The sequence below is a fragment of the Lagopus muta genome, chromosome 1 (genome assembly GCF_023343835.1).
Source record: "Lagopus muta isolate bLagMut1 chromosome 1, bLagMut1 primary, whole genome shotgun sequence".
NCBI classification, from domain to species: Eukaryota; Metazoa; Chordata; class Aves; order Galliformes; family Phasianidae; genus Lagopus; species Lagopus muta.
This window is the reverse complement of record NC_064433.1, coordinates 179,525,717-179,542,142: the sequence shown is the minus strand read 5'-3', so window position 1 is coordinate 179,542,142 and position 16,426 is coordinate 179,525,717. Positions and strand designations below refer to the sequence as shown.

Genomic DNA, 16,426 nt, shown 5'->3' with positions numbered 1-16,426 from the left:
GGTAGGCTTTCTAGCTAATGTGTGACCTCCTGCTTCTGAATTTGTGTCCTGCAGGTAATTGCTGTACTTGATGAAATAGTGTACTACACTAACACTTTCAATCATATGGAAGGCACTCAGATTACCAGTTCATTACTTTACCCACTTTAATTTTAACTTTTTTTCCCATGATTAAACACCTGGAAAGTTATAGCTACTTTATTGGAGTAAGGCTGTCAATGTTATATTGCTAAGGTTAAATGCTGCAGAATTTATATGGCTATGAAAACACTGTATGACAGATTTTTGTGGTTTTTTTTTTTTCTTTTTTTCTTTTTCTTTCTTATTTCTCTCCTACAGATTGTGAGCGTGGGAAAGCATGTTAAAGGATACCATTACATTGTTGCCAACTTGGTAAGATCCTTTTCTAGAATTATACCTCTGCTTGGTAAGTGAAACACTCAGTTTTGCTTTGTAGACTCAGAACTTTATCTGCCTTTGTCACCAATATGTGGTTGCATATAATACATTCTTTAGAGCGTGTAAAAGAACTTGGTTCTGTTGTTTTGCCATCTATACGAGAAAGAAAGATAAAATTTTATCTTCTTAAATCTAATCAAAATCAATGTAGTAAAGAACTGCTATGTGTTTCCTCTGGCTGAATCAGATGCCTTTACAGAACTACACTATCAGTGTTCACTCATCTTTTTAATATTAATAGTGAAACAGTTATTGGAGTAACTTTCCTACACTGTGTGGGGAAAATTCATTTTGTAAACATGAAAAGCAGCTACTCCCTTTCAAATCACTAATTCAGTATTTTCACTCTAAGTCTAAACAGCACTTTAACATGAATAATGTTTAGAAGAAGGCAAATTAAGAGCAAATATGATATTTTTTTATTAAAATAGGCTCATTTTTCAAGTTGAATACCTTCCTGGTCAAGCACAGTGAATGTAGGGCAGAGTCTAATGCGTTCTTCCAATTGTTTTCTTTTTATTCCTCCCTCAAGGAATTTTAGCTGATATGAAATATGTTACTGTGCTTTGGTATACTGGTACCTTAAGATCACTTCAGATTATTTTTAAGACCTAAGGCTTTTGAAATGAGAGAAGTCTATCCTCTTATGGTCTTACAAATTAGATTTTCATCATACCAAATTTAGAATTCCCCAAGCAACCTTTCCCACACAAAGTGGTTGCTGTAAACAGTAGGATATACAGTGGAGACACTCAGAGCTTCAGCATGGATGCATGCTCCTATCTATCAGCTATTCAATAACATGAGCAATATGACTTCCTGATGTGTCGCTTGTCATATTCAACGTTAGTCTCCTTTAGGAAATAAATCTCTGTCTGTAAATCTCTGGGTTTATTTTGTTTTGTTTTCATGTGGAGCATTGGGTCAGTGGCCCACAGTTATTTTTTCTGAAATCTTTCTTGAAGTTATATGATAATAGACTTCACTTTCTACTGAAAAAATGCCAATGAGAGAAATTGAAGAATGTAATAAATAAATAAATAAATAAAACCTGAGATACCATAAAATGTAGCAGCAAAAAAATTAATATTTTCTTCTTACTTTAGCAGTTTGCATTACGCAGTCTTTTGAAGTTCAGTTGCATCTCTAAAGGCAAATTTTACTAAAAGATTTGTTTGTGTGCCTTTGAGACAAATGAGCCTTAAAACCAGTAAGTCAGGAAGTACATTACTTTATTTTTTTTTGTTCCATGCTGGAAGTCACCTTAGATTTTAGACAGATTTAGATCTGAGAACTATCACCACATTTCACAAAAGGTTGATTCCAATACTGTTTTCCTTTTTTCGTTGTACTAACGGTGAGACACTCATGTGCTGTCTCTGCATTCTAAAGCCCATTGTATTGTTTCATAGCTTGTGTTACTCAGATATCTTCAATCTAAGCAATGAGTCCTGGAATAAATATATTTATACAATAAAGTTCTTCATTTTATAAACATGAAAAGAAGCAGGGTTGTAATGGACCAAGCACGAGCACATTAAAATCTACCAACTTCAGTGGAAATTGATTCTAGGATTCAATACTCTGCAGGCACTTTTCATACGATTCTCCAAATGCACTCCTTCTAAAACTAAACTGACTGCCATTCCCAGCAATGTGTTACTGAGCTGTTGAGGCCACTCCAGCAATAATGTGAGAATTTTGTTTTCTGGTTCTGTTTCCTTGTTTATAACACAAATGGAAACTATGAATTTTCAATGTTCAATATTATTTTCTGGTTTTAAGTCTTAGCTTAAGTCTTTCTAATGGAAACCTGCTGTTGCCCTTCTTTATGCTGCCTTACTGACCTAGAACAGATTGGACTCACAATGATGTATAAGGGCAAACAAAATCTTAAATTGATTTTCTAGGGATTCAAAGATATTTCTCTGGAGAGGTTTATGCATGGAGGAGCTAATGTGACGGGATTTCAGCTAGTAGATTTCAGTACCCCAATGGTAACTAAGTTGATGCAGCGCTGGAAGAAGCTGGACCAGAGAGAATACCCAGGATCTGAGACTCCACCAAAGGTATTGATGAATATGAAGCACTATTAAAGATATCACTCAGGTGTTCCAGTTTCTGATTAACACTGATAAATAAATGAGTAAAGATCTTAATATTTAGACAGAAGTTAAGGCAGTTTATCCTACTATTACTGGGAACTAATTATGTCTTGTCCTCGTGATTGTATGATAGCAACACAGACTGCAACACATTTCACTGATGTACTTTACTGTTTTTTGACAGTCAGTCTGCAAATCACCTCTTTACTGACAGGAACTAAAGGTCAAACACTGAACTGACAACTTAATTTCAACATATTTTACATTAATTAATCTAATTATCTAGATTAACTTAGAGCGCAGAGCTTTCCTGACAGCTGAATTCTTCTGCATATGAGATATAACCACAGTCATAAATTTAGTACCTTTAAATTTTCATCTGGAATTTCCTTTGGAATTATTTCTGTCTCAAAACTTGGTGTAATAATCATTTTCAGGCACAATCTTACAGTGCATTTACATCCCAGTGTTCCTCTATCTTAATTCTTCACAGATGGATAACAAAATATTTCTGTCACCTATAATTTTCTTGTCAGGCAAGTCAAAGCATAGTTATAAATATGAATTCAGCAGAACAGCTCTGACTTATATATGTATGAATACATGTCAGACCCAATTGTGGCTCTTCTGTGCAAAGATATGCAATCAACCATTCTGTGGCTAGAAGAGCAACGAGTTGGCAAAGCCTATAAAAAGAATCAAGATGGGTAATACAAAGGATATCGACATCTTTGGTGAATATTCAAGAAGTTTGTTTCATAGAGTGGAAAAAATACACAAGGATGCTGTGGTCTATGGAGTGCAGAGATCCACAGTACTGTTGAGTGGAACTATTTAGCCCATAGGACTCATTCTCAGTGAATAGAACTGTGATACCTCCTTCTAAGAAGTCGACATGATTGAACAGTATCACACATAATTCACCCATGGTTAACCAAAATTCAAGATTTTAAGCTTAAACATGTCCCAACAGGCTTATAATATGCAAGACAAAGGACAGGAAGGAAATTAGCCTTCAATAACTGACATTTTGGCATCTAAAGGAAATTTCAATATCAGCCCTAGGATTATGACCCACTTCTCCTGATACAGGAAATTCATCGGAGGACCAAGGTGCAAAAATGCCCCTGTTCATATGCTCCTAGCTAAAATCTGCTGAAGACATACTCTACGCATTTAATTTAACATGTTCTCAATCTAGAATAGTTATAATAGTTAGTCTAGAAACACAGACTGCCTTTGATGACCTGCCAAGCTTTGTGCTTCAGTATGTTCAGTACTGTGTGTTATTCACAGGGCTTACAGAGGTTTTCCAATAGGAAGAACTTACTCTTGATCATTCTTAACAAATCCAGCAACTTAGATTTCTGCTCATTTATGCTTGCTTATTACATTTTTCAGTTACTATTTATTTTATTCTTTTTTTCTGTTTGAGTAAGTTGGATGGGTGGGTGGATGTGTGAAACCATTCCCTAAAGGGTAAGACAAATATTTTAAAAGTTTGAGAAATTAGTGTCTTCAATTTGTTTCTTCTGATAATTCTTCAGAGGCAGGTTTTTCTGTTCTTATGAAAAATAGTCTGAAAGCTGTAACTAGTGGAATGTACTCTTCTCAATCCTGCATTCATCCCTTAGACAAAACTGCTTTTGATTCTGAGGAGATTTTTTCTTAATGAAAGTGTAGAAACTGCTGTGTAATGCATCAAGCCAGAAAGAAGCGAGACAGCTGATTTTTGCAAAGTGTACCAACACTAAGGCATTGTGTTTGTTCATCCATTTAGTATACATCTGCATTAACATATGATGGAGTGCTTGTGATGGCTGAAACTTTCCGCAATCTTAGAAGGCAGAAAATAGATATTTCAAGAAGAGGAAATGCTGGTGATTGTCTTGCTAATCCTGCTGCCCCATGGGGTCAAGGAATTGATATGGAGAGGACATTGAAACAGGTAAGGGTGTACTTTATTCTAGTGATCTTTGTGAGTATTACTTACAAGTTGTACACTACATTCTTTGGAAGACACTATATTCAAGGGAGAGAGGAAATTTATTTGTCAGTTGCCAGTTGGAATCAGCCGGGGCTGTTTTGATGTTTTGGTTTATAATTTGGAATTAATGTAGAAGGGAATTGCAACTGTAGAAAATTTCTAGTAGTTCCAGTCTTACTAGATAGTTGGGACTTGTGTTACTGAGATACTGAGCTCATCTGTTGCACTTTGCATGTAACCTGGCTGTGCAGATACTGTCATTTAGGGAAATAGATTTTTCTATCAAATATAGCCTTTCAAATATTCTTCTGTCGTCTTGAATAAATGCAGATTTCTTCCAGGGAAATCACATAGGTAGTGTTCTTTTTTTTTCTTTGAAAAGACATAACCCAGAGCCATTGTTCACTGATGTCAGGATTTTGAATTCCTGATGAATATGGATGCCTAGAAAGTTCCAGATCTCTGTCAAGATGATTTAGCCTTTCTTTTGGATGGGACAGTAAGAAAAATAAAAATCTTGCAGTTGAATTTAAATCATTGCAAATGAGCAGGCTCTGTTCAGGAGAAGATGCTGAGAAGTGACTGCTGACAGAGCTGGCAGCTCTGTGCCTGGAAGCCTGTGTTTCAGTCCTGGAGAAAAATCAGCACAGATAGAAATGGTCAAAGGGAAAGAGTAAGTGGTTTAAATCCACATTCTGACTGTTAGGAGGAGAAATAAAGCACTTTATCTGCTTTGCATAGTCTCTATAGATGCACAGACCTGTAATAATTGTGAGAAACATGAAATCAGGCTTCTGTGTTAGGTTGGACAGCTTGAGCCTCAGAGTCTGGCCAAAAATGCTTGCATGGCTGGATCCTGACACAATTAGAGCCAGCAGCAATATGGACCTGATTTCTTTGGAATGAGGTCCACAGTCTGGGTATTCTCCAGTAAAGCAGTTCTGAGCTATAAGAACAAAACATGTTTTGGTTTCTGCTCTGAGACAGGTGGTGGAAAACTGCCCCAGCCAGCCTTGTGGCTTTACGTCTGTCCTTCTTCGCTGTGAGGTCTTGAAAGCATTTCTGTCAGGCTTTGAGCATCTCACTCATCCTCTGTGATAGTGAATTGCTTTCTGGCAAGGTTGCTGGCAAGGTTACTTTAAAGAGCAACACATATTCATTTTATACATTTAATCCTTCAGAGCGTGAGGTAAAAAGATATTTTTCACTACTCTGTGACATTTGGAGTAAAGAACATAAATCTGGATCTTCATGATGCTTTTTCTTCCATTTTTAGGTTCGAATACAAGGACTGACAGGAAATGTTCAATTTGACCACTATGGTCGCAGAGTCAATTACACTATGGATGTCTTTGAGCTGAAGAACACAGGTCCTCGGAAGGTATGTGCTTACAGTATTTGTTATCTTTATACTTTGTAAATGGGAGATGGAGCCTTGAGTAACCTGATCTAGTGCTTGATCTAGTAGTTGGCAACCCTGCCCATGGCAGGGGTACTGGAACTAGATGATCTTCGGGATCCCTTCCAACCAAAACCATTCTATGATTCTATGTTTCTATGAATCTATGACTGTGATTCTTTGATGGATGAGTTTACGATGACTGAAGAGTTAAAATAAATTGGATTCTGTGTCATTTAAAAAGGATAATATATCAAATACATGGCTAGTATGTCAGGTGTAAGCAGAAAGCTTATTTTCTACTAGATACTATTGTTCCATGCAAAAATTAGGGAATACAGAAACAAGTGTGCATCTTAGAGATGTGAAATCTCAGTCAGTCTGTCAGGCAGGCTAATAGTATAAGTCCCAGCAGCTATGTCAGAATGCACATAGACCATCACTCAGCCCAGTCATTCTGAAAAGATAAGCCCTTCCTATTTTGTATAGTATAAAACAATAAAGATCAGAAAATGGGCTAGACCTCAATGGATTTATTTCCTTTGGAGACACCATGGCATGTTTTGTGTGCTAGGACATCAGAAGAAGAATCATGGCTTCTTGAGTAGGACTGAGGCAATCAGAATTAGATTAAATAGTCCTCCACTGTCTGTCCATATATGACAAGCTCGGTAAATAGTATCCTAGATGAACTGTTTATCACAAGTTGCAGTGGTGAGGAGGCAGAGTGTTAAAGAATTACTCATTAGGATGCACTTACTGACAGTATATCCTAGTATAGAGATGTAGACCAAAGCAAAGTGTGTCCCTGCATATCGGGTGTATTAGTGCAGTTAACTTTTGAAAGTATGACATATGGCTAAGAAATACACTGGGAAAAATGAATCTGTCTTGCTTCTCTCTTGAGAAGCGCTGTGTCTTCTGCCAGAGAATGTCTGACCTTGTTGGCTGCCTGGCTGCAATCCATGCTGTCAACAGCTGGGAGGATGTACAGGTAGCTGGGATGCCAAGGCAATTGGTGAGTGAGGTACAATCTCTCCATCCCCAATACCCAGTGGTACCAGAGGGAAATTTAGGTAGAAAAGGTGTAGTTAGTTAGGTCACAACTTAGGTAACTCATTAGGGAGCTAGCTTAATGGACAATTAACTGCCCCAATTGGTATATTGTTCTCGTTTCAACATTTCTCATCCATTTTGGCAATGGTGCCATTGACTTGCACCACTGCAGGGATGTCCTCCATCCTCTCTTCTTGCCTATGATTTGAGGGGAAAGGTGGTAACAAAAAAAAGGAGTTATGTTTGTGCTGCACTAGCATCCCAAGGTGCTTTTCTTATCTTTTCAGACATGCTTTCCTTTTGTCTCTATGCCACTCTCGAACCATTACCTGTCTTTAATATAAACAGCTATAACAGCTCTGACAGGTCTGGCTCCTCACAAGAATTTATTTCTTATGTATTGTTCGGGATTTTATATGTGATCATTGGACCAATTCTGTGCTCCATTCAATCTGACAAATCCTATATATTATGTGAGAAATGACTGTACTTAATTGAACTAAGAGGCCTTCACCTTTAATGTCTTCTTCTCACATCCTAAATAACATGATTAATGAATCATCCAGCAATCTTTTCAGAACTAGTCTTTCCAGTTAGAATAGCACATGCCTCTAATCTTTAGAAGAGTGATTTTTGCTGTCTCCAGCTTTAAAGTTGTGAAGAGAGCATTACAAAACTGCACAGCTAGTGAGAAGCAGATTTGCTTCTCAAATGAGAGACAATAACCCATGCTCCTGCTGCTTTCATTTATGCAGCATTCTATAGAAGGTTCTTGTCTGCAAAACAATAGTGTCAAGATAAAAAAGCAAGCAAAACATAAACAAAGTCTATATATATATTCACACATGTCTAAGATTTGGATTCTGAGTTCGAACTTAGTCAACCACAATAGAAATTATCAAAAATTTAGAGTTATCTATTGCTTAAGTGACTTGTGGACTTCAGCAGAAACACCTCAGTGATTGACATAAGGTGCACAGGCCTTCAGAAATGACACTGTTATTTCGAAAGCCAGTTTTGACAAATATACTTTGAGGCAGATATTTTTGCAATACTGCTTTCTGAGTGATAAATTCAGCCTCTCTGTAAGTAGACAAAACTGCTAAAAAATCTAATGGAAGTCCATATTGAATTGGATTTACTTATATAATAGCTGAATTCAATCATTTCCTTTGAGGAGTTTTTCCCCTGAGAACTTCAGATTTTATAGGTAAACATAATGTATTTTAGTGCTCTCTGAGTTACTACAATCCTATATTCTCATACATTTGTCATATATATCTTATATATTTGTTAGTAATCCAGTTCCAGGGTTGATTTACTGCAGGTTTGAGGTACACGCCAGGAAACACCTTTGCACACAGGATGAAATTCCTTTAAAAATACCTGCCATTCCTCAAAAAGCTCCTTTATTTCTGTCTCCTTTTTGCTATGGTACTTACTTTTACAACACACTGCATCATTCATTTTCTACCTTCCACCTTCCTTCTGAACTTCCCAGCAGTGAACACTTGCACAATGAAAAAACAATCACTCACTGTTATAACAAGCTTCACCAAACTGCCAGGTTTCAGTGTATGCAGTCTGCCTCAAGTCAGTCCCAGTTCTTGACAGCAACTTGACATTTTCAGTTATCAATTCTATCTTTGAATCTGTGATTGTCTAGATGAAAGAGAATATTTGTTAGTGGTGCATCCTACTAGGAAATCAACCTGCCTCTCCACTGTATCAGCAAAAATGAAGCTTCTGTAAGCTGTAGACACATAAATCAAGGCTTGTATGTTATAGTGAAAAGGAATGTGTTAACCAGAAGTAACAAAAGTTGTGCCTGGAAGAGTTTGTGCCTGTTTGCTTCACTAGTTGAAAATAAAATATTGGCTCATACTCACTCATCAGCCATACTCTGCTACTTTTTATATTTGTCATTCTCACAAATGCCTATTCACTGCTGTGATGAGTGTGCCTGAATATAGCTTTAGGGACTTCTAAGGTGACTTGCCTCTGAATAAATTAATTTAATAAATGAATTGAATGGAATATTAAACATAATGAGAAGTTTAAGAAGGCATAATATTCAGTAATGCACATGAACTCAGGAACCGGAAAAACGCCCCTGCACTTCTAGAGTCATCTACTGCATCACTGCATTGTTCTGAACAAGATGATTACCACATTTCATGGATAGACTCTTATGTGAAGATGAGTTTTATTCTGGGTTCTGAAAAAACGTTAAAAATTATATTGGCTGCATAATTGATCTGATTGCCCAGCCAGTTTGCTTCACACTGAAGTCTTATCTGAGGCAGAGACTGTTCTTTGGCACATACACTTACACTGAAACTCTAGCCAGACCCCATTTTCCTCTAAAATTTCCCTTCCTCTTCCAGTGAGATGGACAAGGAGTTCCTTTCTCTCACCTCTTGTTCTCATGAACTCCCAATTAATAAAGGCAGGCAGGCAGGAAGTCATTGCCGACAAGTTCCCAGCTACTTCTCGAGTCGAGTGGCCTATGCCAGCTTGAACTGCTCATCTTTGAAAGGAATCTTTAAGATCACTGCTACTTTCTGCACCTTCCCTGGGAAAAAGAATCAGTTGCTAAATTCAGTTCATTAGTTCATTCAGCCATTCTGTGATTCTATGTTTCTGTGATTCCATGTTTCTATGATTCTATGATTCTGCAGGTTATACTAAATGCCAGAGGTATGCACTGCAAAAACTGTGTCTGTATGTAAGGGGAAAGCTTCTGATTCCAGGCATTCCTTTTTCTTTTTTTCCTTTTTTTTCTTTTTTTCTTTTTTTTTTCCCCCATGGATGGTTTAAAACTGGCTCCTCAGTATTTCAGCACCAGCAGTGAACTAAGACAGTTATTTCACCTTAAGGCTGGAAGGGCTGTGGCCAGAAGCCTAGAACTAATTTGTTTCACCTCAGCAGCAGACTTAACAGAGAGACTTTCAGACTATGGTCATGCTTATCATGCTTTGGAGTGAGTAGGGAAAGGCAAGTATGAAATTCTTCATTCTATTAAGTATTTTCCAGAGGGGAGGCATATTATTCATGAGCTGCTTTATAGTGTTCATCTCTCCACTGAGTATAAAAAAAAATTAACAACAGGACTTGTAATGTAGATACCAAAGGTCAGTGCCAATGGAACAAGCTTTTTAAGGTCATGGACTGGAGGTCATGGAAGACTCACAATGGAGAAAATGCTGGGTGGATACTACTTTGCACCCATCTATGGCAGCACTTCTTTGGAACAAAATTGTCTTTTGATCACACTGTTTTTCATGTAATAACTGTATTTGCAATTTCACCAAGTGTAAAGTTACCTGCTGTAAACTGTGTACCTTTTATTTTGCAGGTTGGTTACTGGAATGACATGGATAAATTAGTTCTGATTCAGCATGAACCTACACTTGGAAATGACACTGCAGCCATGGAGAACAGAACTGTAGTTGTCACTACAATTTTGGTAAGGTGGTTTTTTTTTTTAATCAGTATCTTTTCTTTTTTTTTTTTCTTTTTTTTAATGCTCATACTGCTATGTGACACAATATCCTTTTTAGTTATAGAGTTATTCAGTCTGCCAGTTCCTGGGTTAGTGGGAGGGTGAGAGCCATATATCTTAATAATCTTGACTGTTATGTTTGTTTAGAGGTGTTTTGTTATGCATTTAAAATAATGATTCACTTGATGTCAGGTTTTTAAAAATAAGTTGAAGTAATTTTCTTTCGGTATGCAATCTTTTCCATTTTTTACTGAATTCTCAAAAATATACATGAATTCTTTCAATCTCTGATTGATAAATGTTGACTCACAAGAAACTGGAAGAAAAACCTAAAATCTCTAACTGACATAATTGCACAGATGTTTATAATGTCAGTGTCCCTTTTGATGACACATTATAATTTCAAAGTTAATTTTAGTAGGAGCTAAAATTCTAAGCACTGCGGTTCAGTCAGCCAATCAGAACTGTTTTATCTACTTGCAATTGTAAATGGAAATATGAATTTACTAGATGCACTTGAACATTTTTTTAAATATAATTATTCATCGTGTCAATTCAATTTTCCATTTTAATAAAATCTAAATAAATTCGAGATTTTTCAGTGTTTTGTTTGTAATTAGTGTTTTTGAAGAGTGGTTGCAGACCAAGAAGAATAGAGTTGTTTCATTCATTTACATTTTTAAAACGTAGTTTTTTGAAGCCATTTTTTTTCTTCTAAATCTGTATTTTAAATAAAACATTTAACAATTTTGATTCAGAAGTCAGAAATGCCCTTTTAAGCTGATGTTTATAAAAGCTAACTGGCAAAGGCTGACCTTTATCTGACCACATCTAAGATTTTACATCTCAGTTCACTGCCCTTTTCACCTGTTTCATTTAGACAAGATATTTTAACCCTTTAGGATAGGCTACGTGTCAAATGGAAAGGAATATTCTGTTTATTTTGTTAAGCAACAATTTTCTAACTTAATGCAGAGTTTAAAATACCCCAAAGGAAAATATCAATATATTTTCTTATTCAAAAATTCTATTAGTTACTACATTTCCAGCAGTGTGTATCAGCATTTATACGTTAAGTTTATTTTTAAAAATCTTCTGTTGAAGATTATCATTCAAGGATGCAAACCAACCAAACTACTGTGCAGGAATTCAGAGTGTAAATCCTAACCAAATTGTGTAATTTTTTTTTAAAATTTGCATGGGACATTTAAAATAATATGTATCTTTTTCCTAAAAAAGACTTGGTGATGGAAAAAAAAAAGACTTCAGTACAGTCCTCCTCTTTTCAGCCTCTGATGAAGAATCCTATTTTAAGAAATTGATCAAGGAAGAAAAGAGTCCCAAGATGCTGCGAACATTCCTAACTAAGGCTCAAGTATTAACCACCAGTCTAGTAGCATTGAGCTAATTTTTCCATATGGATTACTGTTCCTCTGACTGGATGACCAGGCACTGAACCACCAAGAAAAGTTCTGTGACTAATCTGAAATGTCTAGAACAGATGACGTTAACCTTCAACTTTGCCAAGCTGAGAAGAGAATGATGTGAATAACAAGCTTTCAGTCGAAATTTTCCTCTCATACCAATCCTGATATCTTTGACTGAAGCTACCACACATGAGTACTGTACTTTCCATAAATAGCTCCAAGCTTAGGAGAAGCGAGTAAAAAATAATAATGAAAAGTAATATGCAAGGTTCCTGTTTGCCAGAAAGAAAAAAAAAGGAAAACAAGAAAGCTTTTAAAATGTGTTATCTTGCCTGTCCTGTTTGCATTGAAGCATTTTGATGTGCATAATAAATGTTATCTTCAAAAGAACTTTTCCAGTCCCCGTATTGAAAGGACTGGTGGGATCATTTTCAAAACCAAAAAACTGAATTAATATTCCAAAGCATGCCCTCTGTTTATGCAGCATGTCATTTTGGGATAAATACAATTATTTAAAAGTAGAACTAATTATTGACCAAAAATGTCCCTTTTCAGTGTTCTGAAATCACAGTGCAAGAGAAATATATCAGAATTTGGTTTGAATATATGGTGAATTCTGCCATAAAAGTCATGCACGTCTCCCATTGATGATCCAATGGGAGCTGATCACATGATTCTGAAGGCAGATTACAACCATGATTCTTAATATTCACTTATTGAGGTAATTAATTTAATATGCAGAAGTATAATCGCACACCTAGACACAAAATATATATATATTTAACTAGAGCAACTCTTTGCAAGACAATGAGTTTTTTGACCTCTTCATTGCCTACTTCACATTGAAGGGAGGTTGAACCATTGTAGATGGCATACAGTTTTGGTTGCACGCCTATTTTCCAACATGAAAGTGAAACACTTCTGCAATCAGTGCTGTAGACTTTTCGGTCTTCAAAGAGAGGTGTCATGGCAGAGTAAGAAAAGTTTACAAGTTCTCAGCATGGCTTGCTTTAATTTTTGCCTGAAGCCAAATAGCACAAGTTGATTTGCCTTCTGTTTCTTCATATTTTGTGTGTCTACGCTTACTTCGCTGTAACACGGCTGTATGGCTATGGCATTATAAAGAGTTAGCTCTGCAATCAAAGAACCTAGTACAGGGTTTTCTACTTGGTAAAATGTTATCTTCATTTGTAATGTAGTAAGAGCACGCAGAATTTTTTTGTACAGATTTGGTGCAGCACGTAGACACTCAGCCTATCACCAAATAGTCAAGTGGTGAGGGAGCATCCCAGAGTGAGAAGGCAACATGGGAAGTGACATACATTAATCTACCAGCTGCCACATAGCCCTGGATTTTATAGTTCCTGGGAGAACCACGTGTCATGCACTTCACATGCTTCACATCCTCCTGCATGCCTGGCCCTCTCAGAATGAACAGATGCTCTCCCTTTGTGCAGAAGTGTGACCCCCCCACCCCCACCCCTGCCCCCCCAGAGTCCCCAGATTGATGTGCAGTAGGGTCATTATATGGCTGGAGTAGAGACACTGCACATAACCTTCTCTAATAGTAAGGCAAATATAGTGGTTTATTCAGCCAGGAAAAGTAATCATCACTGTAATAGCAAGATAAGAAATATGGTGGTAAGATCACAGAATCACAACATGATTTGGGTTGGAGGGAACCTTTAAGGCCACCCAGTTTCAATCCCCTTGCCATGGGCAGGGCTGTCACTCATCAGATCAGACTGCCCAGGGCTTCATCAAACCTGGCTTGAGCACCTCCAGAAATGGAGCATCTATAACTTCCCTGGACAACCTCTTCCAGCTCCTCATCACTTTCTGAGATGCTGAATTAGAATATATGGGAGTAGGCTGTGATGAGTACCCTAGATTCTCTAATCCCTTTCATGATACAGACAACGCTGTACCTAATATGAGACTGCAAAACCTAAAGATCACAAAAATTCTGTAGAACCAAAGCTCGACATGCAATGAGCTGTGTCTGCATTGTGGCTTACAGCTCAGTATTTTAATAAGATAGTCTTTGCATTGGCAGACTAATCTTTAAGGGCAGAATCTCATTCAAGATTGTGCCATCTAAATGTAGATGTCTTTATGGAGGGTCTCAATTCAGTTGCCTGCTTGAAGTATGCAGTGAGATTTATGATGCTCTAGGATATTCTGCCTACCCCCATTTCTGTAATTACACCAGCAGGATGAACCTTTCCTGCCAGTCTTATGCCATATATGACCAATCCATATGGATGTCTTAGCTACCGCATGATGTTTCACACATGGGATGAATTGTTCACCAAGTGTGTAAGTTTTCATGAAAGTACTCAAAGATTTAGAGATTGCTTCAATTATCCATAGGTAGGTAGCTAACACTGAGGATATCTTAGCTACCCAGACCTGCAGAATGACAAATGGAAGGCAGGCAGGCTACCATAGGGCACCCAAGATGACAGACACTTCCAGTAGGTGACAAAATATCACCCTCTGTTTTGACTAATGTACACTTGCCTGAGTCTTACCTCAAAAATTCTTTGATCTTCTCATAATAGAAAAATATTTTTTCATAAAAATATATTTATTAATTAAATTCTTTAGTAGACTGGAGAAAAAAATAATAGTGGTTGCATGACAATAATAAAGACTTCAAACCGAATCCTGTACTCTTCAAAAAAAAAAAAAAAAAAAAAAAAAAAAATTAAATTGGCTACTATAGAAGGTGGGCTTTTTTCAGAATAAAGTGTGATGTGTGCCACTCCTGTTAAAAAATGAGACATTTCCTTGCACAAATATTTGTCACTTTTACAATTTATTTTTACAGTGCTTAAAGATTTTGAAATTAACTTCTTAAGTAGGCAAGGCATACATAGATCTGTTTAATATTTGGACTAGTTACATTCTCCAGCTTCCATTATAGAATGAATCATCACTTGTGAGCATTTTACTGTACACATGAATTTATGGGAATGTGGTGAAATGATTTGTTTTCATCTATAAAGGTAATTGTTGCAGACATAAACTTGTATTTACATATGTTAAGTATTGTTATAAAATTGTGAATTATATAAGTAAAGCTTGCACCATTTCAAATATCTGTTCCTGTGCTAGTCATTGATCATTTCAATGCGGACTTTTCCTTGATTTACTACAAAATAGACTATTATTAAACTGCTGAAATCTTGCAAGTACCATGATATTGAGCCTCACTCAGCAGTAAGTCAAATCTGTGTTTTTCATCAGCAGGTTAAGAGTTTATTCTTCAAAAAATGCAGTAAATAAAAAACTGGTAGGGAGAAATAATATTTTTATTAGACTGGAAACAGTAAAAACCCCTCCTAGAGTCTTCAGCTATTTCAGTTGATCTAATAAAAGATAATTCCCCTACTCAGATATCTTGCATCTCTTATTCATTTGGAGCAGTATGGTTACACTGCTACTACCACTGGTTTAGAAAATGCTATCGTAATAGTCAGTACAGACCAAATTTTTTTTTTCAGTGTCACAGGTAGAATGTAACATATAGCTGAGTGCATGCTACTGATTCAGGTCTTTTTTGCCTTTGCAGCATGGCCTTGCAAGTTCAACTGTATCAGTTGCTTCTTAGCAAACCAGTAACACTTGCCTTCCAGTGTCCTGATATTATTGCAGTAGCATCTGCACACCTCATTAGTTCTAGCCCCGATGTCTGATGTGGCCAGAATTGAAACTAGTTCAGCTATCTGAATTTTCTTGCAAACAGTCTTTTAGCAGTAAGCCGCATCCAGTCCCGTACACATTTCCCCATCAAATTCTACCTTGAAAACACATTTCATATTGGTAGATAATGTAGACACAAAAATTAAATAATTTATTCTGTAAAATAGGTAAAAGGGAAAGGATAGCACAGTAAGCAAGAGGAAATATGTGTTCCCTTAACTTTAATTGTATTGCTTTGTGCTGAGAGATTACACTGAACTTCTTTTAAAGAATCTACAGCAAGTAGTACCTCCCTCTAGAATAGATTCACATTACAAATGATGCTCTTTGCTGTATCTTACTCTAAATCAGTAAAATGAGTAGAAAGGGAAGCAGAAGGGAAATGAACCAAAATGGATCCTTCAAGTCACCCAAGCAATCCCTGCCAGAACTTAGGCCAAGTGAGTCCACACTCATAGGTGCCTTCACAGGATGGGGTCACTACTGCTTGCACCTACTGAGGGTGGTGCTGAATCTCACTGCTCCCCCTCTTGGTGATCCTTCAGAGAGCATGGAGAGAGGAGGGCTGAGATTTATGTATCTATTAACAGGAAGAATCAAGCATCTGTTGCTTTGCTATGCAGAGGCAATTAAAATGATTTTATTTTGTAGCAGCCCTATCAATGATGTACAGGCAGAAGCTCAGTGTCAGGGTTCTGGGAGAAGCTGGCCTCCTCTGCACTTGTCTGGTTCAAATCTCTCTCCAGAATATTTTTTTTTCATTATTTTAATTATATGGCA

At 36.8% G+C, this 16,426-nt stretch overlaps 1 protein-coding gene across 9 annotated transcripts in view; it reads left to right on the top strand.

Annotated features, from left to right (window-relative positions):
- Positions 1-16,426, top strand: part of GRIA4 (glutamate ionotropic receptor AMPA type subunit 4) — a 224,590-nt gene that overhangs the window by 148,792 nt on the left and 59,372 nt on the right. For 8 of the 9 annotated variants that reach the window (XR_007377242.1, XM_048945677.1, XM_048946183.1 and 5 more), the window contains exons 5-9: positions 340-393; positions 2,370-2,528; positions 4,345-4,512; positions 5,828-5,932; positions 10,365-10,475. Coding sequence is in view for 8 of the 9 variants with exons in the window: in XM_048945677.1 (XP_048801634.1) it covers positions 340-393; positions 2,370-2,528; positions 4,345-4,512; positions 5,828-5,932; positions 10,365-10,475 (597 nt within the window). In the remaining variant the exon portion in view is untranslated. Of the gene's footprint in view, positions 1-339; positions 394-2,369; positions 2,529-4,344; positions 4,513-5,827; positions 5,933-10,364; positions 10,476-11,800; positions 15,629-16,426 lie in introns of those variants that run through there. The other variant, XM_048946258.1, reaches the window with a different exon arrangement.